General features: G+C 42.8%; 1 protein-coding gene across 1 annotated transcript in view; it reads left to right on the forward strand.

The window, feature by feature from the left end:
* The window catches only part of csmd1 (CUB and Sushi multiple domains 1), a 501,649-nt gene that overhangs the window by 265,828 nt on the left and 212,960 nt on the right, over positions 1-22,861 (forward strand). Inside the window, exons 32-33 of the mRNA XM_033020497.1 lie at positions 10,064-10,241; positions 17,612-17,757. Of these exons, the coding sequence (XP_032876388.1) occupies positions 10,064-10,241; positions 17,612-17,757 (324 nt within the window). The remainder of the gene's footprint in view (positions 1-10,063; positions 10,242-17,611; positions 17,758-22,861) is intronic.

The following is a 22,861-nucleotide window of genomic DNA, read 5'->3' on the forward strand; positions in this document are numbered from 1 at the left end:
GACATCGAGTCACTGGTGAGCAAATGTAGTGTCTGCCAAAATTGCCAGAGTAAACCACCAAAAACACCACTGCAACCCTGGTCATGGCCAAGTAGACCTTTTCAGAGAGTTCATGTTGATTTTTTGTGAAAAGGGTAATGATCACTTTCTGGCACTAGTAGATAGTCATTCCAAATGGATTGAGGTTAAGCATATGGGTCAAGCACTACTACTGAGCATGCCATAGATGAGTTGAGATCATTTTTTGCATGCCATGGTTTACCGGAAGAACTGGTTTCTGATAACGGGCCTTAGTTTAGTTCAGAACGGTTCAAAGAGTTCATGCAGAGGAATGGTGTAAAACACACACTTGTTCCCCCATACCATCCAGCCTCCAACGGGGCGGCAGAAAGGTCTGTTAGAGTTGTCAAAGATGCTATCAAGAAACAGGTTTTGCAGGTTAGTTCAAAGCTCAGCATGAAACATCGTTTGGCTAGTTTCTTCCTGAAGTACAGAACCACACAACACACAACAGGTTGCTGCAGAACTGTTGATGAAGAAAAGGCTAAGAATACGCCTAAGTCTAGTTCAACCCAATTTGGTCTTGAGAGTTGAGCAAAAACAGTTGTCAAAAACGCCATTTTGACTCCCACAAAAAGGAGAGGTACTTCAAGCCAGATGAGGTTTGTGTTCTCAGTCCTCCCAACAAGTCCAGTCGAGACAAATGGGATGTTGGGAAAATAGTGGAAGTGTGTGGAACAAAAAGATACTTAGTTGAAGTTGGAGATAGGATCAAAAGTGTTCATGTTGATCAAATGATTCCAGCCAAAGGTGAACCAAAAACTGAGCATGGAGTCCTAATCCCTGAGTTGTTATCTGAGAGTGAGTTGGAAGAGCCCAATGTGGTTGAAACACAAAGTTCAGTTAGTATAGACAAAGAAACAGATTCCTCTGGTCAAAGTCAGGGTACTAAAACAGAGCCAAACAAGCCTACATTTGAGTCAACACATAAACCTGTTACACCTGTTACTGTTAGGCAATCAGGCAGGATCCATAAACCAGTAGTCAGGTTAGGTTTGTAAGTTAAATAAATCACTGCACAAGTAAAACAAAAATGTTTAGATATGTAAAATAAATATATTATGTATATCATTTAAGATTTCATAAATACTGGTTTAAACCAAGTATCACAACAACAAAACTGTAACAGAGTACTTAGATTTAATACTTTAAAAAAGGAGAGCAGTGTAATGTATTCATACATATTCGTGTATATGTTAATGAGTTGGTGTTCAATATAAGCAGGGAATGTTGGGTAATAAATCTCTCTCTCGTGACCCAGGCAACCAGCATGTAAGTTGTTATTCATTCTGCCGTCCGGAATATAACAAGTTAGGAGGATCGGATTTTGACCTAGTGATAGTGACGGATCAATAAGCCTCCCACATTAAGATGGTGTGCTTCTGAGGGGGGGGTTTGGAGATCGCAGACAAAATCAATTCTGAAGAAAGGTCCCGACATAAATACTTCACCTATCCATTTTCTCCAGAGATGCTGCCTGAACAGCTGAGTTACTCCGGCACTTTGTGTCTATCTTTGGAGACCACTTCCATGTGCCCTTCCCCTCTTATACTTTAAGATGGTGTTAAAACGCATGTTTGGGAAAACCAGTTGCAATCTAAGTTCAACAAAGCAAAACTGGCAAAGTCCATAGCAATATTGGGAAAATCAAGACACATTCTGGACCACAAATCATTACATGCTCTGTATAATACACTCATATTGCCATATCTGAGTTACTGTGTGGAGATATGGGGTAACACATACAAAACCAACCTACAGCCATTATGCACATTACAAAAAAGAGCAATAAGAATTATCAAGAACATACCAATTTATTATTCTTAAAGCCACATACACTGAAGTTCACCGATCTGGTTAAATTTAAGACTGCACAAATCATGTACAAAGCAAGAAATAATTTACTTCCAGGAAATATACAAAAACTGTTTATTGAAAGACAGGGTGTGTATAATTTGAGAGGGGACCATAATTTAAAAAAACTCAATGTCAGAACAACTCTTAAAAGTATGTGCATAGCAATCTGTGGGGTGAATTTGTGGAATGGTCTGGAACAGGAGATAAAACTTAGCATAATTCAGTTTAAAAAGATGTACAAAAACACTTTTTTTAAAGGATATTGGGATGAGGATAGGTGATTGTGAGTGGGATATTTGTTCTATTGATTGTATTGGGAAGGGTGATTATAGGGTGATGGGTTGTATATATGACTAAGATACTGTATAGTATATGAGGGTTTTTTCTTTTCTTTTTTCTTTTTTTCTCTCTTTTTTTGTATGGCTTTGTAAATATTTGATTAGTGTATAAATGTAAATAATTTGGTGTACATATAGCTGCTAAATTTGTATAAGATAATTATAAGCAGTTAATAAGGGGTGGGAATTAATACGCTTTGGCTTCTTCCTGCTCCTTTTCGGACACATACGATTTCATTTATTTATAGATATTGTTTATGACACTTTATAAATATTCTTGTTTTGTTTTTTGTATGCTGTTTTGCACTTGCTTTTTATTCTTTTATTCTGCTCGAAAGAAAGAATTAAATAAATAAATACATAATGATAGATAATAATAATGATCAGCAAGAACTCGGTGGAGCCAAAGGGCATGTTCCGACGAAGTTTGGCTCCGCAATAAATTAAGGGGAGTGATAATTTCATCCTGTGAATGTAGTTTTAACTCCTCAGCAATATTGATCTTACGTAAATATTTAATACCTTATGAGCTTTGTAGCTTGGAAAAAAACAAGCTTTATGTTTGAGGCCTAGGTAGTGTTCTCGTTATTTACAGCAACAGCCCTGAGCCTTGATGTTTCTCTCTGGGAATGCATTTCTTATGATACTTATATTTGCAATAGAGAATTCCCAAAGTTGCGATTGAGTTAAAAAATTGCCAATGCTTCAGGCTACACTCTGAGACATGGGAGCCGGGGAAAGCCATTTAGCACCACAGTTTTCAGATCTATCGAGCTGAGCCCTGCTTTTGAGTTTGCAACTATAACTGCCTCTGTCCCCCTCACCAGCCCCCTAAGCAAGGTCCATTATGATCCATCTGCCAAACTATACTTGGCAGTTTCGAACATCTAACCAAGACTTGACAGCTGTACAACTTTAAATGTCCTACACTTCCAGGATTCAGTGTCACGTGCGGTTTTAGTTTTAGTTTTTCGAGGTAGAACGTGGAGGCAGGATCTTTCAATAATTCATAATAGTCAGCAAGGACTCAGTGGGGCCAAAGGGCCTGTTGCTATGATGTTTGAGTTTAGTTTGAGTCACGAGTACCGAGGTACAGTGAAAAGCTTTTGGTGCATGCTAACCTGTTTGTTACTTTAACTCTGCAATAAAATAAGGGGAGTGACCACCCGCACACCAGCATGATGCTCCACACTAGGGACAATTTACAGAAGCCAATTAACCTTTAACCTTTTGGGAGGGTCCAGAGGAGGTTTACAAGAATGATCCCAGGAATGAGTAGGTTAACATATGATGAGCGTTTGACGGCACTGGGCCTGTACTCGCTGAGTTTAGAAGGATGAGGGGGAACCTCATCGAAACATACAGAATAGTGAAAGGCTTGGATAGTGTGGATGTGGAGAGGATGTTTCCACTAGTGGTAGAGTCTAGGACGTGAGTTCATAGCCTCAGAATTAAAGAAAGTTCTATTAGGAGAAGAGGAGGAGGAATTTATTTAATCAGAGGGTGGTGAATCTGTGGAATTCTTTGTCACTGTGGAGGCCGTCAGTGGATATATTTAAGGCAGCGGTAGATATATTCTTGATTAATGCAGGTGTCAGAGGTTATGGGGAGAAGGCAGGAGAATGGAGTTAGGAGGGAAAGATTGATCAACCATGATTTAATGGCAGAGTAAACTTGATGGGCTCAATGGCCTAATTGTTCTCCTATCGTTTATGATCTTATGAACCTACAAACCTGTACATCTTTAGGGCATGGGAGGAAACAGGAGCAATTGTAGAATGTACAAACTCTATGCAAGCAACGCCCATAGTCAGGATTGAACCCGGGTCTCTGGCCCTGTGAAGCAGCAACTCTATCGCTGTGCCGCCATGCCGCCGCAAGTAATGTAGCAGGGACTAAAAATGGAGGCAGCCATTTTGTGGAGGAATTTGCAAAGAAAGCTATTTTGCCCTTTGTGTTTGTGCCAGCTCTTTAAACAGATACCTGAATTTGAGCTCCGCATGCGAAGTGTTCACCAGGACAGTGGAAAGGATTCTGGGATGTCTTCAAAGGCAACATCTGCCCTGACTCCTAGGAATCTCGCCCATGACTGCTCAAGGTGGAGAAGGGACGTTCAGCATGGTATTGAGAACTTTGTGGCCATGGAGCTGGAGCACACAGATGCTCTTAGTTTAGTTAGTTTAGAGATACAGCATTAAAACAGGCCTTTCGGACCTCCGAGTCCACGCACACTAGTTGTTATCCGAGACACGAGGGGCAAGTTACAGAAGCCAATCCCACACGTCTTTGGGATGTGGGAGGAAACCGGAGCACCCGGAGAAAACCCTCGCGGTCACAGGGAGAATGTGCATACTCGGCACAGACAGCAGCCATGGTCAGGATCGAACGCAGGTCTCTGACGTGTAATGCAGCAACTCTACCGCTGCGTCCATTATTTGTTGCAATGATTCCATTCAAGAAAGTCCATGTTAATGTCATGAGGGAAAGGACCACTTAAAGTGTCCACCCACGAGCTAACCTAACTCTGAAAGAAGTCTGGCAAGCATTCACTTTCATTGACAAGACTGAAGAAAGGTCTCAACCCGAAACATCACCTATCCTTTTTCTCCAGAGATGCTGCCTGACCCGTAGAGTAACTCTGGCACTTTGTGTCTGACTCTGGAAGACACTTGGTTCCCTCATTGACCACAGAACCCAAATGGAAGTACATCAACCTCACTGAGAGAGTGGCTAAACAGAAGAGAAAGATGTATTAGCAGGTTTTTGGAAAGCCACATCCAATTAATCAAACTCTCCTGCTTTGGTCTCTTTGAACTATTAATTCAATTTATTGCAATAAATTATTCTCCAATGCCCACAAATCATCATAGTTAAGTTAATTTGATTTTGCAGTTCGCCAAGGTAAGCTTTGAACCTAATGACCCCATCCACAGAGTCATTAAGGCACCATAGCATTACTTTTATAATCTATCCTTTATCATTCTAATTATGAACTAGCAATCAAATGGAGCAACTTTTCATTGCATAAATTTCAAAACGTTTCTAAAATCATGTCACTTCAATGTTCTCATTAAAAGCCCCAGTTTTTGATCATGTCATTCTTCATTCTTGATATTATTGCAATCATTTGCTGCAACATCTTTACCTTCTGAGGTTTAGTTTAGTTTAGTTTAGTGATAGAGCACGGAAAGAAGCCCTTTCGGCCCACCGTGCCTGAGCCGACCAGTGATCACCCGTACACTCATTCTATCCTACACACTCGTAGCACTTTACAGTTTTACCAAGCCAATCTACCTACACACCTAAGATACACACAAAATGCTGGAGTAACTCGACGGGTCAGGCAGCATCTGCAGTTCTTTCCCACAACCTGCAAACCTGCACATCTTTAGAAACCGAAGCACGCTGAGAAAACCCACACAGGTCACGGGGAGAATGTACAAACTCCACATGGGCAGCATCCGTGGTCAGGATGGAACCCGGGTCTCTGGCACAGTGAGGCAGCAACTCCACCGCTGCGCCACTGTACCGCCCATTTCATTTAACATTAAGCCACAAAGGATCACTTGGGGAATCTCCTGGGATTGAGGGCGCTGTTCTTCCATGTCATTCTCTGTTCTTGATATTAGTGCAATCAGTCTTCATTGCAACTTTTCTTCAACTTTAATGTAACTTTTGCAAGGGAACACCTGAAACTGCACAGCACTCGTAACTTTATTTTCAACCAGTACCCTGACGTTAATGTTGAACAGAATCCTGATCCCTTTGCAACGAAACTCAAAGTTTTGTTTCAAGTTAGATCACTTTCCTCCCGCCTGTGCTGCTGCTGTTAGCCCAGCAGAAGAAAAGGCACGTGCTGTGGGTTATAAACATTGAATTCTCTAATTGTAACTTATACCTGCATTCCCATCCTCTTACCCCAAACCCCCTTGTCTCCTTCCTCCCCCCGGTCATTTAACTAGTTCTAGGAGCAGAATAAGGCCATTCGTCTCATCAAGTCTACTCCACCATTCAATCATGCCTGATCTATCTTTCCCTCCAACCCCATTCTCTCATCTTCTCCCCACCACCCCTGACACCCATACTAATCAAGAATCACAAATATCCATTGATTTGTGCTCCACAGCCATCTGTGGCAATGAATTCCACACTTTCATCACCCTCTGACTAAAGAAATTCCTCTTCAGCTCTTCAAATTGTATTCCTCTGAGGTCACACCTTCCCTCGCCAACAATATGCCCACAATGACACCACCCTGCCTGGGTTGGCCGGCCCTGATTTGTCCTGTTCTTTTCTCACCACCGGTTCTCCACCCCCATACACCCCATCCCTTACTTTCAGTCTGAAGAAAGCTCCTGACCCAAAACGTCTCCTATCCATTTTTCTCCAGAGATGCTGCCTGACCCACTGAGTAACTTTGACATTTTGTGCCTATCTTAAGAAAAGGCATAGGTAGAAAAGAAAAGACATGATCTCCTTGCAACCTGTCCTGCTCCCTCCTTTCCTCCCTTCCCCTCATCTGCTCCCTCTTGGCACAGCAGAACATATAATCATTTATAAGCTTCAGGTTAGTGTGAATACAGGTTTTAACCAATTTCAGACCTGATCAACCACTGCTCAATGGATGACAAATGAATAATGAAAGCACGTAATGTGCTGTATCAAGCGTCATCCTCATTTTACTCAATTTCTCCTTTCACGTACCAGTTAATGACTGATCTTACAAAGGAGTGCGGCATAATTGCTTCGTTGAAAGATATATTACTGTCACATTCAATGTATAATTTTCTATTTGGACGCTTATCTTCCTCATCTTAGTCCCTTTCTTTGTAGATGCTGATAAAAATGTAACTGATTTTTCATGTGCCCCAGAATTGATGTTAGTCATATGAATAAGTAATTTAAGTTTTGTATTCACTTTCGAGAAAGTTAGCCAGTTTGAAATAATACATTTCAATTAAAAAAAAATAAAAGTGCTCATACTTTCACTTCTACGTGCAGTGAATAATTTAATTCCAAATAGATTCCATATTAAAGCCAGTGCCCCATTGTTCACCTCACGGACAGAGAACAATGAACGGCACGGTGGAGCAGCGGTAGAGTTGCTGCCCCACAGCACCAGAGACCTGACGATGGGTGCTGCCTGTACAGAGTTTGTACGTTCTCCCCGGGAACACTTGGGTTTTCTTCAATTCCCTCCCGCATTCCAAAGACGTACAGGCTTGTCGGTTAATTGGCTTTGATAAAGATTGTAAATTGTCCCTAATGTGTGAAGGATAGTGCTAGTGTACGGGGATCGCTGGTCTGCGTGGACTCGGTGAGCCAAAGGGCCTGTTTCCACGCTGTATTTCTAAGCTAAGCTAATCTGAGCTATTATGGATATGCAATAGTGGAAGATGATAATGCAGTATAGTTTGAGAGGTGGTATCGTGGTGCATCTAGCAGAGATGCTGCCTCACAGTGCTAGTGACCTAGGTTTGAACTGACTGCTAGTGTTGTCTGTAGACGTCCCATCTTCTCCCTGTGATTGTGTGGATTTCCTCGGTACTCCATATGTTAACTGGTAGGTAAATTGCCTACTAATTAAATCAAGAGTCAAGAGTGCTTTATTGTCATATGTCGCAGACAGAACAATGAAATTCTTACTACTTGCTGCAGCACAACAGAATATGTAAACACAGTACACTGTAAACAATTTAATAAACGAGAAAGAAAGTTCACTTGTTATATATATATATATATATACATATATATAATTACACATATACAAACACATACACATAAAAACAAACAATAACAGTGAATAATAGGATTGATTATGCACATTTTAACATGCACAAAGATGGTCTCAGTACTGGAATATTCTTTCAAAGCTTTTCACCGTACCTCGATACAGGTGACAATAAACTAACCAAAAATAAAAATAACGGATTTTACACACAGATTCGAGGATGCAAATTTGTTTTAGTTTAGTTTAAAGATACATCGTGCAAGCAGGCCCATCAGCCCATCAAGTCCGCACCGACCAGCAATCCCCATGCATATGGACTATCCTGCACACTCAGGAAAATTTACAATTTTTACCAAAGCCAATTAGCCTGCAAACCTGTACGTCTTTGGAGCGTCGAGGGAAGCGGAACACCCGGAAGAAACCCACACCGTCACAGGGAAAACGTACAAACTCTGTACAGACAGCATCCATAGTCAGGATCGAACTGCTTGTCTCTGGAGCTGTAAATCAGCAACACTGGCGCTGTAAGGCAGCAACTCTACCGCTGCGCCACAATGCCGCCAAAACATCTGCCGAAACCTGGGATTGAACCAGGGACTTTTAGATCTTCAGTCTAACGCTCTCCCAACTGAACTATTCTTTTGTGAACAGAATTGAGGAACAACGAACAGTGCATCTCGTCAGGTTTATGTACAGGAATAGAGTGACTGAGTTCCACAGTATGGAAGATGGGGTTCGTTTGCAACCTGGCTTATTCTGTAGGTTTGAAGGAACCTGCGTCAACGATAAGCCAGAGATGCTTCTCAACATTCTAGTTGACTTGAAATTATACTGTCAGCACATCTACATCTTTGCTGAGCTTCTTGATGTAGGAATTAGATGTAGTTTGTAATCTGTTTAATCCAAGAGCATAAATACTGGGGAAATATGATGTGAAAGAGGCCAACATAGTGAAGGGGACATGTTAGTGAGGTCATACATTCATCATACAATTTAGCCTCTACAGCGTCACTCATTTGGTTTAAATAAACATTGTAAACCAAGCTGAGGGCAATAAAACTGATCAGGGGGTAGTGTCTTTTATTGCACCCATTTGTTAGACAAATGGGAGAGAGGTTTTCTAAATAACATGGAAACTTGTTTTGAACAGTCAACTAAAATGGTGCCAGCATACTAGCAGAGAGGTTTATTTTAAACTTTTGTTGTTCAGATCCTTTAAAGAAAATGGAAAAATATGTTGGAAAATTTGCCGACGGCAAAAAATATGCATTGCCACAGATTTTACTCTAGTTCCCAAAACACATTTCACACACAGCTCTTCAGTCCGTTATTATAATTTCCATTTCAGCCAGATTGTTTTCTTTCTCTTAAAAAAAAAACAAGAAATAAGAGGTGGAAAAGAAAATGGAGGTTAAGATGGACACAAAGTGCTCAAGCAACTCAGCGGGTGAGGCAGCATCACTGGAGAAAAAGAATGGGTAACGTTGCAGGTCGAGAACCTTCTTCAGAACTCAGATTTTTTTCAAGATATATAAACGTTGCTATGTGAAACGTGCAATGAATTCCTGCCATGACTAAATGGAAAAATATCTGTTTGGTGTTGACTCCTGTTAATCTTGTTGCAGCACTTCTTAAATTTAGTAATAACCTGTCACTGGATACAATCAAAGAGGTTAATCCTTTGTTCAGAATCTTTATAGTTAGGGAGAATCTGATTGACTACCCCATTGAAGTCCTTTAAACTAACTTTGATCGGACTTTACTGGATTTATTTTGCACTAAATGTTATTCACATTATTCCCTTTGTAGTGTATCTGTGCACTGGATGTCTGGATTGTAATCATGTATTGTCTTTCCGCTGACTGGTTAGCGCGCAACAAAAGGCTTTCACTGTACCTCGGTACACGTGACAATAAAATAAACTCAAACTCAAAAGAACCATGAAGTTATATATTTGCCTTAAATGAAAACAAATGCTACAATGGATTTTGAAATTCTAATGGAAGCCAAAGATCAAATGAGTTAATAATATCTAATGTTACTTGTGTAACCATTTATCTGTTTGTTTGCTTTAAAGCTCCATGTGGCCTTAACATAACTTCTCGGAATGGTACCATCTACTCTCCTGGCTTCCCGAATGAGTACCCCAACTCAAAGGACTGTAGCTGGCTAATTACTGTACCTTCTGGACATGGGATCTACATTAATTTCACTCTGCTGCAGACAGAACCAGTCAACGACTACATTGCTGTGTGGTATGATTTTTCCCTGCTTAGTTAAGACGATGATTATTTGCGGACCAATAGTCTAAAAAAAGATACTCGCAACCTTAATGCTAAAAGAGTAAAATATTGAATCATCAGATCATTTTATTACTGTTCCATAAAACAGAACTACTGTTATGATGCCACGGTATTGCATTTGGAAATGCTGTTTATAGCGTGTGCCAGAGAAGTCTAGGCGATAGGTTTATGTGTCATGGAGGCGAGCGAAGTGCATTAATGTCTGTGTGCTCCACTTTCCTCCCAAGTTCCAAAGATGTGTGGGTTTGTAGGTTAACTGGTCCCTGTAAAATTACTCCGGAAGTGCAATGAGTGGATAAGAAAGTGGGATAACATAGAATTGGTGTGAAAGGGTGGCAGTGTCGCGCAGTGATAAAGTTGCTGCCTCACAGCTCCAGAGACCCAGGTTCGATCCTGACTACGGGTGCTGTCTGTACGGAGTTTGTACGTTTTCCATGTGACTGCGTGGGTTTTCTCCAGGTGCTCTGGTTTCCTCCCACACTCTAGCGACTTACAGGTTTGTAGGTTAATTAGCTTTTGTAAATTGTGCCTAATGTCTAGTACAGTGCTAGTGTGTGGCGTGGTCGCTGGTCCACGCGGACTCGGTGGGCTGCAGATCCTGTTTTGGCGCAGTATTCCCAATGTCTAAAGTCCAAAGCATAATGGATGGTTGGCATGTACTCAGTGGGCCGAAGGGCCTGTTTCCATGCTGGATCTCTAAACTCTATACTAAACGTAATGCTGGCGCTGTGGCAAAATATGTTGCAGGTCATTAATTATTTATCCATTTATTTACAGCCAGTGAATTTATGTTTCTATTGATTAATTGATTAAACTGGTAACAACTGCCGAGAAAAGTCTTGAACCAAATGCATTCAGAAAATTTGATTTAATTTCTTGTCAGGTTCCAACTGGTTATTATCATAATGGTTTAATTCCGGATTCGTTTACAAAGTCGCATTACTTTTCAGCATCAGTTGGGATGTAGATTTAGACACGGAGAAAAGATTTCTTCTCTCCTTCATTTCTTAACCCTATTACCTAAAGTTGAACTGAAATGTAATCTGGTCAATAGAGGCATGTAATTGCACTGCAGCGAAAAATATTGTCTGTGGTTTAGTGGTGGTTTGTAAAAATGTTTAAGCTGAATTACAGGTTGTGGGTTTTGTGGCAATTTTTTGTCTTCTATAGTTTCAACAGCATAATTGGTTATGGTAATGGAATTCCAAACCCATACTTAGGCCACCGTAGACTCGCACTTTCCGGTAATAGCTCATTCCCCTTGCTTTATAGAGAAGTTCATGAATTGGTCCATATTCCAAAAGTCTCATCAGGTCACAATTTTTTCTTCTTCTGTTTCCACTTCAGTCTGGTTCTCTTCCTCCTACGTTCTTCCACCCATGCCAAGATGATATGTTCCTCTTTTTTCATAGCATTTTTCATGTTCATAAGTCATTTGATCAGAATTAAATTGTTCGGCCCATCGAGTCCACCCGCCAATCAATCATGGCTGATCTATCTTTCCCCCTCAACCCCATTCTCCTGCCTTCTCCCCGTAACTCCTGACACCCCATGCTAATCAAGAATATGTCCATCTCCACCTTAAAACTGCCCAAAGACTTGTCCTCCACAGCTGTCTGTGGCAATGAATTCCACAGATTCGGTACCCTCTGATGAAATAAAATCCTCCTTATCTCCATTCTAAAGGTGCGTCCTTTTATTCTGAGGTTGTGCCCTCTGGTCCTAGACCCTCCCACCAGTGGAAACTTCCACTCTCCCCAGAAGAGTATCTCTGCTGGGATCTGAAAGATGTATATTTCATTCATCCACATGTGCATTTTCCAATGATTTGCGGGAAATTTACAAAATATCCTGAGAAGAAAAGCACAGACTAAACCTTCTGTGATTGAAAGAAAGAGCAAGAAATACAGCCAGGAATATTCAGAAGACCATACCTCACCTGAGAGTCTGTAGCAGATGTCACTCCCTGTAGGATATGCAACCTCTGACCTGTTCCTCGGGCTACATTGTTACATGACAGGGTCATGGAGCCACAGAGCACCATGGAGAGCCATAGAAAGCCGCAGAGAGTCATAGTCATACAGCATACAGCAGGCCCTTCGGCCAAACTAGCCCACACCGACCAACATGTCCCATCTATACTGCCCTCCTTTGACAAAAGGAAGCAACTGACAGAAAGGCGTTTTCTTGTAAATGAGGAAAACGTGTTTTTCTTTCAGCTCTCTATGATCGAATTTCTTACTTCTCTGGTATAACTATCTTCAAATTGTACTCAAAGACTTGTTTTGTTCACCATTGTGTAGAGCATATCTCAAATACCCTAAAACAAGCAATAACTCAATTTTGACAAAGTCAAATTAGGGCAGTATACTTGTCCCACCTTCCTGCGTTTGACCCATATTTCTCTAAACCTATCCCATCCATGTACTTGTCCAAATGTTTTTTAAACATTGTGATAGTATCTGCCTCAACTACCTCCTCTGGCAACTCATTCCTCACACCCACCACTGTGTAAAAACCATTGCCCCTCAGGTTCCGATTAAATCTTTCCTCCCTCACGTTAAACCAATGACCTCCTGTTCTTGATTCCCTTTCTCTGGGTAAATGACTAATTTACCCTATCTATTCCTCTCATGATCTTATACGCCCCGTTAAATTTACCCCTCATCATCTATTGCTCCACGGAATAAAGTTCTAGCCTGTCCAACCTCCCCCTATAGCTCAGGCCCACAAGCCCTGGCAACATCCTTGTAAATCTTCTCTATATCCTTTCCAGCTTGATAATATCTTTCCTATTACCTGGTGACCAAAATTAAACACAATACTAGGGGCGGCATGGTGGGATGAAACCAGAGCACCCGGAGAAAACCCATGCGGTCACACGGCGAACGTACAAACTTCGTACAGACAGCAACCATAGTCAGGATCAAACCCAGGTCTCTGGCACTAAACGGCAGCAACTCTACCGCTGCGCCAAATGTTTGCCGCCTTTAGCACGCCTCAGACGGTGTATGAACGTAAAATACAAGACAAGTTACAATATATTTTAAAATCAGATTGTCAGTCTAATTGTCCAGGTCTCATTAAAGGGAAGCTGCCACCTCTTAAAATCCTCCACTCACATTTTAATGCTGATTTTTATGACATACAAGCATGGAAATTGATATTTAATGTTAGAATAGTCTTTCTGAAGGCAAATCAGACTAGGCATTTAAGCTTATCAGTCGTAGGGAAGGCAAATGCAATGTTCCCATTTATTTCGAGTGGACTAGAATATAAAACCAGGTATGCAATGCTGAGGCGCGTCAGACCGCATTTGGAGTATTGTGAGCCATTTTGGGGACAATATCCGAGGAAGAATGTGCTGATGTGGGATAATCCCGGGGATGAGTGGGTTAAATGTATGATGAACGTTTGACAGCACTGGGCCTGTACTCGCTGGAGTTTAGAAGGATGATGGGGTGGCCTGATTGAAACTCTCCGAATAATGAAAGGAAGGGTTGGAGAGTGGATGTGGAGACGATGTTTAGGACCAGAGGGCAGAGCCTCAAAATAAAAGGACGTACCTTCAGAAAGCAGATAAGGAGGAATTTCCTTGGTCAGAGGGTGGTGATTATGTGGAATTCATTGCCACAGATGGCTGTGTAAGCCTTCAATGGGCCAAAAGGTCATAAGTGATAGGAGTAGAATTAGGCCATTCGGCCCATCAAGTCCATTCCGCCATTCAATCATGGCTGATCTATTTCTCCCTCCTAACCCCATACTCCTGCCTTCTCCCCATAACCTCTGACACCTGTACTGATCAAGAATCTATCTATCTCTGCCTTAAAAATATCCACTGACAGCCTCCACAGCCTCCTGTGGCAAAGAATTCCACAGATTCACCACCCTCTGCATCAAACGTTATTCTCATCTCCTTCCTAAAGGAACGTCATTTAATTCTGATCTCCCATTTAGACTCTCCCACAAGTGGAAACATCCTTTCCACATCCGCTCTATCCAAGCCTTTCACTATTCTGTATGTTTCAATGAGGTCCCCCCTCATTCTTCTAAACTCCAGCGAGAACAGGCCCAGTGCCGACAAACGCTCATCATAGGTTAATCTATTCATTCCTGGGACTATTCTTATAAACCTCCTCTGGTCCCTCTCCAGAGCCAGCTCATCTTTCCTCAGATATGGTGCCCAAAATTGCTCACAATATTTCAAATGCAGCATTACCAGCGCCTTATAGAGCCTCAACATTACATCCCCATTTTTGTATACAAGCCCTCTTGAAATAAATACTAGCATTGAGTTTGCTTTCTTTACAACTGATTTGATTAGATTAGATTAGATTAGATAGCCTTTTATTGTCATCCAGACCGAAGTCTGAACGAAATTGAAGCAGTCATACATACAATACAATACAATAAAAAACAACAATAAACACATATTAACATCCACCACAGTGAGTCCACCCAACATCTCCTCACTGTGATGGAGGCAAAAGTCTTAGGTCTCCAGTCTCTTCCCTCCTCTTCTCCTTCTGCGCTGAGGCGATACCCCCCGGGCAATGTTACAAATGTCCCGCGGCTCAAACACCGCGGCCCGGGGTGGTCGAAGCTGCCGCTCACCAGTCCTGATGACGCAGCCGCTGGCCCGCGGCCGAACCCCGGACTCAGGCCAACGCCGCCAGAACACCGTGCAAGCCACCGGAGCATCGTTCCAGCCCCGAGCCGGATCGCCCTCACGTGAGTACTGCCACCGTCTCAGCCTCGGGCTGGGTCGCCCCGACCGGGCACCGCTCCTCCCTCGGGCTGGGCCGCCCCGACTGGGCGCCGCTCCTCCCTCGGGCTGGGCCGCCCCGACCGGGCACCGCTCCTCCCTTGGGCTGGGCCGCCCCGACTGGGCACCGCTTCTCCCTCGGGCTGGGCCGCCCCGACCGGGCGCCGCTCCTCCCTCGGGCTGGGCCGCCCCGACCGGGCGCCGCTCCTCCCTCGGGCTGGGAACGTCGTACCTCCCCGAGCTCGGCCACTCCGACGGGAGCACCGTTCCTTCCTCGGGCCGGCCGTCCTCACAGTAGCGTCACAGCGCCTCACGGAAGCACTGTTCCAGCCCCGAGCCGGACCGTCCTCACGGAGCGAGCTCAGTGCGAGTCCTGGCGGGCTCTGCCTCCTGAGCCTCGAGGTCGCCAGCTCCGCCATTAGGCCTCAGCGCAGACGGAGGCAGAGAAGGGGAATACGACATAAAAGTCGCATTCCCCCGCAGGGAGAGACAGCAAGCCCCGTTTCAACCCCCCCCCCCCCAAACAGAAACTAAAAACCAAAACTAGACTAACCAAAACGAAAATAAACAACCCAAAAAACACAAAACAAACAGGACTGCCAGAGAGCCGCTGCAGCCAGAGCCGCGCCGCCACTAGGAACTGCATTTGACTTGCAGATTAACTTTTGGGGAATCCTGCATCAGCACTCCCAAGTCCATTTGGAGCTCAGATTTTTGGATTCTCTCCCCATTTAGAAAATAGTCTACGCCTTTATTCCTACCACCAAAATGCATGACTCCACACTTTGCTGCACTATATTCCATCTGCCATTTCTCTGCCCCTCCCTCAACCTGTCCAAGTCCTTCTGCAGAATCCCTGCTTTCTCTACTCCTGCTTCTCTTTATTTTTAAAGCAGAGATTGACAGATTCTTGATTGGTAAGGATGTCAGGGGTTACGGGAGAAGGCAGGAGGATGGGGTTGAGAGGGAAAGATAGATCAGCCATGATTGAATGGAGGAGTACAGTCGATGAGCTGAATGGCCTAATTCTGCTCCTATGATTTGTGGACTTTAGTTTACTCCCTGTCTATCTACCTCCCGACTTCAGCTCCATCTGAATGTTCCCTGGAATTCTGTCAGGAAGTTCAACAGCCCAATGTAGATTTGGAGAACAGCGTCTCCATCAATGTCAAATTATTGATCCAACATGTAATTGAAATGGAGGAGTTTAAAATCCCTCAGGGGAAGAACAGTAGCCGGAGCCAAGAAGACTTACAAAATATCCCAAGGTCCTATGGTTTAGTGATGCCTTTAGTAATAAGTGTTATTTTATAAAACCTCATTCTGTAAGGTAACTAATGATTTTGAGGAGACTTAGTTAATTGATTTGTTACCTCATGAATGTAACATTTATTCCAAATTAAATCCACAGCCAGGACCTTTAAACGGCAAATGGGACCATGGTTACTAAAACAATTTGGAAGCCTCTGTATGAATATTTTGGTGTTGATGCTCTTTATATTTCATAAGATGTCTACAGTAGTAAGTGTTATTACAGAGGGCATAGGTTTAAAATGAATGGGGAAAGATTTTATGGGACACACAAAGGGTGGTGGGTGTATGGACCGAGCTGCCAGAGGCAGGGACTATCGCAACGTTTAAGAAACAATTAGACAAGTACATGGATAGGACAGGTTTAGAGGGATATGGTCCAAGTGTGAGCAGGGAGGACTAGTGTGAGATGATGCATGTTGGTCGGCGTGGTCAAGTTGGGCTGAAGGGCCCGTTTCCACGCTGTATCACTCGATTACTCTATAACTCAGTTCAACAGAGATCTTGAAAAGCAGGAAGGCACGTGTGATTCCACTGTTGGATGTGGTGATGTATGATGTTCCTTGTGGCTCAGGAAATTAATGTTGCATTTTTAATTAATAGACTTCCAGTTGAATGGATGGCTGGCGTATATATACCGGTCATTGCTGTGCTTTGAACTGACCTCCCGAATCTTGCTGCTTCAGTCTTCACAAATAGAAGTAAAAAGTTGTCCATTTTCACCTTGGATAAGGCACCTTGGATTTACGAGGATGTTACCAGGACTTGTGGGTCTGTGCTATAGGGAGGGGTTGCGTAGTCTTGGACTCTATTCCTCAGAGCGCAGGAGGATGAGGTGTGATTTTATAGAGGTCTACAAAATCGGGTAGATACACCACATCTCATTCCCGGAATAGGGGGATCGAGAACCAGAGGACACAGGTTTAAGGTAAAGGGGAAAAGATGTAATAGGAATCTGAAGGGTAACTTTTTCCACACAAAGGGTGGTGGGTGTATGAAACGAGCTGCCAGAGGAGGTAGTTGAGGCAGGTACTATTGCAACATTTAAGAAACACTTAGACAGGTACATGGATTGGACAGGTTTAGAGGGATATGCGTCAAACGCAGGCAGGTAGGACTAGTGTAGCTGGGACACGTTGGTCAGTGTGGGCAAGTTGGGCCGAGGGACTTCTTTCTACGCTGTATCACTCTGTGACACTCTAAGACAACTTCGCTGATTTTCAGACGCACTTGTCTTCTTTCGCAGGGACGGACCCGACCAGGCAGCTTCACAGCTAGGAGTCTTCAGTGGCAACACGGCACTGGAATCTGCGCACAGCTCCACCAACCAGGTCCTCATCAGGTTCCACAGCGACTTCTCCGGAGGAGGATTCTTCGTCCTCAATTTTCATGGTCAGTTTGCTTCAGCAGTGCCTGCTACTGGTATATAAAGAAACTAACACACACACGAATATTGCCTTGCTTGGTCAGCTTCCTTTGTGAAGTATTATTTACTTCAATTAGCCAATGATCCAGCATCCAATGCTCCCCGACTTCATTATTCATTATTCTTCTCCATTTAAAATTTAACTCTGCATTGGGAAATGTTATATTTGATTGACACGTTATTGTTAGGTTTTAGTTTAGTTTTTGTTTAACTTTAGTTTTTGTTTAGTTTAGTTCAATTTAATTTAGTTTATTTTTCGTTTAGTTTATGTTTAGTTTAGTTCTAGTTTAGATTTAGTTTACTTTTATTTCAGTTTAGTTTTCTTTTAGTTTCATCTTAATTTTGCTTCAGTGTTAGATTTAGTTTAGTTTCAGTTCAGTTTAGTTTTAGTTTTACTTTAGTATATGTATTTAGTTTTGTATATTTATTAGAGATACAGCGCAGAAACAGGCCCTTCGGCCCAACGAATCTGCGCCGACCAACGATCACCCCGTACCCTGGTTCTATCCTACACACTAGGGGAAATTTACAGGAGCCAATTACCCTCCAAACCAGCACATCTTTGGAAAGTGGGAGAAAACTGGAGCACCCGGAGAAAATCCATGCATTCACAGGGAGAACGTACAAACTCCGTAAAGACAGCACCCGTAGTCAGGATCAAACCCGGGTCTCTGATGCTGTGAGGCAGCAAGTCTACCGCTGCACCACAATGTTCTACTGAACATATATGTCGTTCAGCTAGTAAGGGTGCTGAGAAAATTTACAAGGATGTTGCCAGAATCTGGGGGCCTGAGCTACAGGGAGAGGTTGAGCAGGCTAGGACTTTATTCCTTGGATTGCAGGTGGATGAGGGGTGATCTTATAGAGATGTGTGAAATTATGAGGGAGATAGATAGGTGTGAATGCATAGTCTTTTACCGAGAATAGGGGAATCAAGATAGGAATGGGAAACTGAGGGAGTTTTTTTCATACAGAAAGTAGTGGGTGTATGGAACAAGATGCCAGGGGAGGTAGTTGAGGCAAGTACTGTAACAACATATAAAATACTTTTGGATAGATACATGGATTAGAGAGAGTAAGAGGGATATGGGTCAAATGTAGGCAGGTGGGACAAGTGTAGACAGGGCATCTTTGTCAGCATGGGCAAGTTGGGCCGAAGGGCCTGTTTCCATGCTGTGTGACTGAGCTGATGCCAGATATATATATATATATATGCTTCAGCTCAGCACAAATTGGCTTTACTGCATAATGACGTAAATACTTAGTTTAGTGTAGTTTATTGTCACAAGGTGTTTCGTTTAGTTTATTGTCACGAGGTACAGTGAAAAGCTTTTGTTGCGTGCTAACCAGTCAGCAGAAAGACAATACATGATTACAATACATGAGCATTTACAGTGCGCAGATACAGGATAAATCAACGTTTAGTGCAAGGTAAAGCCAGCAAAGTCTGATCAAGGATAGTCCGAGGGTCACCAAAGAGGTAGATAGTAGTTTAGCACTGCTCTCTGGTTGTGGGAGAGGTTGTGGTACTTGTTGCTGTGAGTCTTCATTGAATATTGACCATAAGTTCCATATGATCTGATGTCGTATGGGGTATTTGGTGCATATTGAATCATTCTTTAGCAAGATGAAAATTAGAAACCCTTTGAACTAGAAAATATTTCTGAAATTCTCTGCATTAATGTAAGGTCATGTCAATTATTCCTTGAAGTATTTTTCATCAAGCCCTTCATCTCTCCAAGAAGATCACTTTCAAAAATTGTTTATTGTTATTTTAGACCAGGAGTAGAGATTGGGTTTAGTACTATTGAAGACAACTAATTGAATTGATACTATCACCAAAAGACAATATGAAAGAAGTCATATCCAATAACCATATTTTGGTTGAAAATACAGATTAGATAGAGATGTAATTTGATATGTGCATATTGTATTATTTTGTCTTAAAAAGCACATGAACAACATTTAAATGGATGTTTGGATACAGATACAGGATAAAAGGAATAATGTGAATAATGTTTAGTGTAAGATAAAACTAGTAAAGTCCAATCAAAGATAGCCCAAGGGCCACCAATGAGGTACAGTAGGCAGCAGTTCAGGACTGCTCTCTACTTGCGGTTGGATGGTTCAATTGCCTGATAACAGCTGGGAAGAAACTGTCCCTGAACCCAGAGGTGTGTGCTTTCACACTTCTATACCTTTTGCCCAATGACATGGGCCAAACACTGACAAATGGGGCATCGTGGGCAGCATAGGCAAGTTGGGCCGAAGGTTCTATTTCAATGCTGTGTGATTCTATGACTCTATGAATGAACTTTCCAGTGCTGGATCTCCCAGCTTCTCCAAGAGAAGCCATACAAATTAGCTGTAGTACAGAACCATAACTTCATGAGACACCTGTCAGGTTCTAATAATTTCAATGGATCTTACATCATTTTTGTCTTTGTTAATTAGATTTTGGAAAGCCCCATATATCACAAAGATGTGCAGGAAATGGAGAGGTTTAGATCACGTGCAGGCTCATTGTACCACAAAATCAAAGAGAATGGAGCAGCTGGGCTTGTACACTATGGAGTTTAGAAGGATGAGAGGTGATCTCATTGAAACATATAAGATTGTTAAGGGTTTGGACACACTAGAGGCAGGAAACATGTTCCCGATGTTGGGGGAGTCCAGAACCAGGGGCCACAGTTTAAGAATAAGGAGTAAGCCATTTAAAACGGAGACGAGGAAACACTTTTTCTCACAGAGAGTGGTGAGTCTGTGGAATTCTCTGCCTCAGAGGGTGGTGGAGGCAGGTTCTTTGGATGCTTTCAAGAGAGAGCTAGATAGGGCTCTTAAAAATAGCGGAGTCAGGGGATATGGGGAGAAGGCAGGAATGGGGTACTGATTGGGGATGATCAGCTGTGATCACATTGAATGGCGATGCTGGCTCAAAGGGCCGAAAGGCCTACTCCTGCACCTATTGTCTATTGTCTATAGTATTCATACACTAACAATAATTAACACTGCAAGATATAGAGCCATTATCAAGCAAAAAGGAATGCCAGCTAATTTATTTTTAATTATTTACCTCACCACCATTGGGCCTATTTAGTTAGGCAAGTGTTAGGTAGCATATTGGTGCAGCAGTAGAGTTGCTGCCTTGCAGCACCAGAGACCCAAGTTCGATCCTGACTACGGGTACTATCAGTGCGGAGTTTGCACGTTCTGTCTGTAACCATGTGGGATTTCTCCAGGTGCTCTGGTTTCCTCCATCACTACAAAGACGTACAGGTTTGTAGTCTAATTGACTTTGGTAAAATTGTAAAATGTCCCGAGTGTGTAGGATAGTGTTAGTGTACGGGGTGATCACTGATTGGCGTGGACTCAGTAGGCCTAAGGGCCTGTTTCCTTGCTGTATCTCTAAAGTAAAGTAAGTCTCAAAGAAAGTAAGTCTCTCAGCCCCAGTGGTCAAAGGCACACTGTGAGGGTATGCAGCACAACAGATCATTCTCATGTTCCTAATGAGGCTGGAGATGCTACTAATGCTGCTTTACATGGTACACTTGAGTTATTTCCTCCATTGCATTGTAGAAAATTATACAGCCAATTGTGCTCGATAAACTCACCCGTGATAATGATCAAATAATTGGGTTTCACAAATGTTAAATGGGGAATAAATATTGTCCTGTACACTTGAGGAAAATGTCTTTAAAACGAGGTCATTTGTATCCACCTGCGGTAAATGGACAAGTCTGTGTGGAAAGGATCTGCAGATACTGCTTTATACCAAAGATAGACACAAAGTGCTGGAGTGCTGCACCTCGGTACACATCCAAGTCAAAGTCAATTTTATTTGTCACATCAAATTGACTTAGACGTGTACCGAGCTGTACCAAGGTACAGCACATGTATCGTAAACCAAACTAAACTAAACTAATATCACCAAATACTCAAACAAACTTATACAGAAACACTGTAAAAAGCAGAAACAAAAAACTGCAGACGCTGGTTTATACAATACAATACAATACAATAATAATTTATTAGCCAACTATGTTTTGCAACATACGAGGAATTTCATTTGCCATACTGTCATACCAATAAAAAGCAACAGAACACACAAATACATTTTACCATAAACATCCACCACAGTGACTCCTCCACTGTGATGGAAGGTAAAAAAAAAAGTTCAATCTCTTCCCTTCTTTGTCCTCCTGCGGTCGGGGGCCTCGAACCTTCCATTGACGGGACAATCTTATTCACGTAGCCGGCGGCGTGCCTCCTTGTTGGGGCGATCAGCTCCTGCATCAGGGGGGAATCTATGCTCCACCGCGCTTAGTGGCCTGACCCCGGGTCGGGGCTGCTCGAACGTCGTGCGGCTTCTGGAGCTCCCGACTCGGTCTCTCCCGGGTTGGAGCGATACCAAGCAGGTGGTAAGTCCACGTCACATGGTGGAGCTCAAAGTCAATCCCGAGCGAGGCCTCCAGCTCGATGATGTTAGGCCGCAGAGCCACCATTGATACGACCTGGAAAACAATCGCATCTCCAGCAAGATAAGAGACCGAAAAAAAGTTTCACCCGACCCCCTCCCCCACCCCCATATAAAGCAAACCAGAGAACATTTACGCAAACTTAAAACACACTAAAAATAACAAAAAAAGACGAAAAAACAGACGGACTGTTACCAAAGATAGGTACAAAGTGCTGGGTTGCTATACCTCGGTACACGTGACACTAAACTAAACTAATGTCACTGAACAGTCTAACAAACTTATATAGTTTCCCTGTAAAAAGCAGAAACAAAGAACTGCAGACGCTGATTATGCCAAAGATAGACACAAAGTGCTGGCGTAACTCTGCAGGTCAGGCAGCATCTCTGGAGAAAAAGGATGGGTGACGATTCATGTCGAGACCCTTCGTCAGACTTCCTCGGTTTAAGATCGGATTGGCGAGGCTGCCGCCTTTTCTCAGTCTGACGCCACCATTACAGTAGAGTTCTGTGTACAAATCTCTGCGGTGTTGCTTGATCCTGGAACCTGTGACTGTGAAAGGGAATGATATCAACTGAACACAGCTGACATGAAT

The sequence above is a fragment of the Amblyraja radiata genome, chromosome 5 (assembly GCF_010909765.2).
Source record: "Amblyraja radiata isolate CabotCenter1 chromosome 5, sAmbRad1.1.pri, whole genome shotgun sequence".
NCBI classification, from domain to species: Eukaryota; Metazoa; Chordata; class Chondrichthyes; order Rajiformes; family Rajidae; genus Amblyraja; species Amblyraja radiata.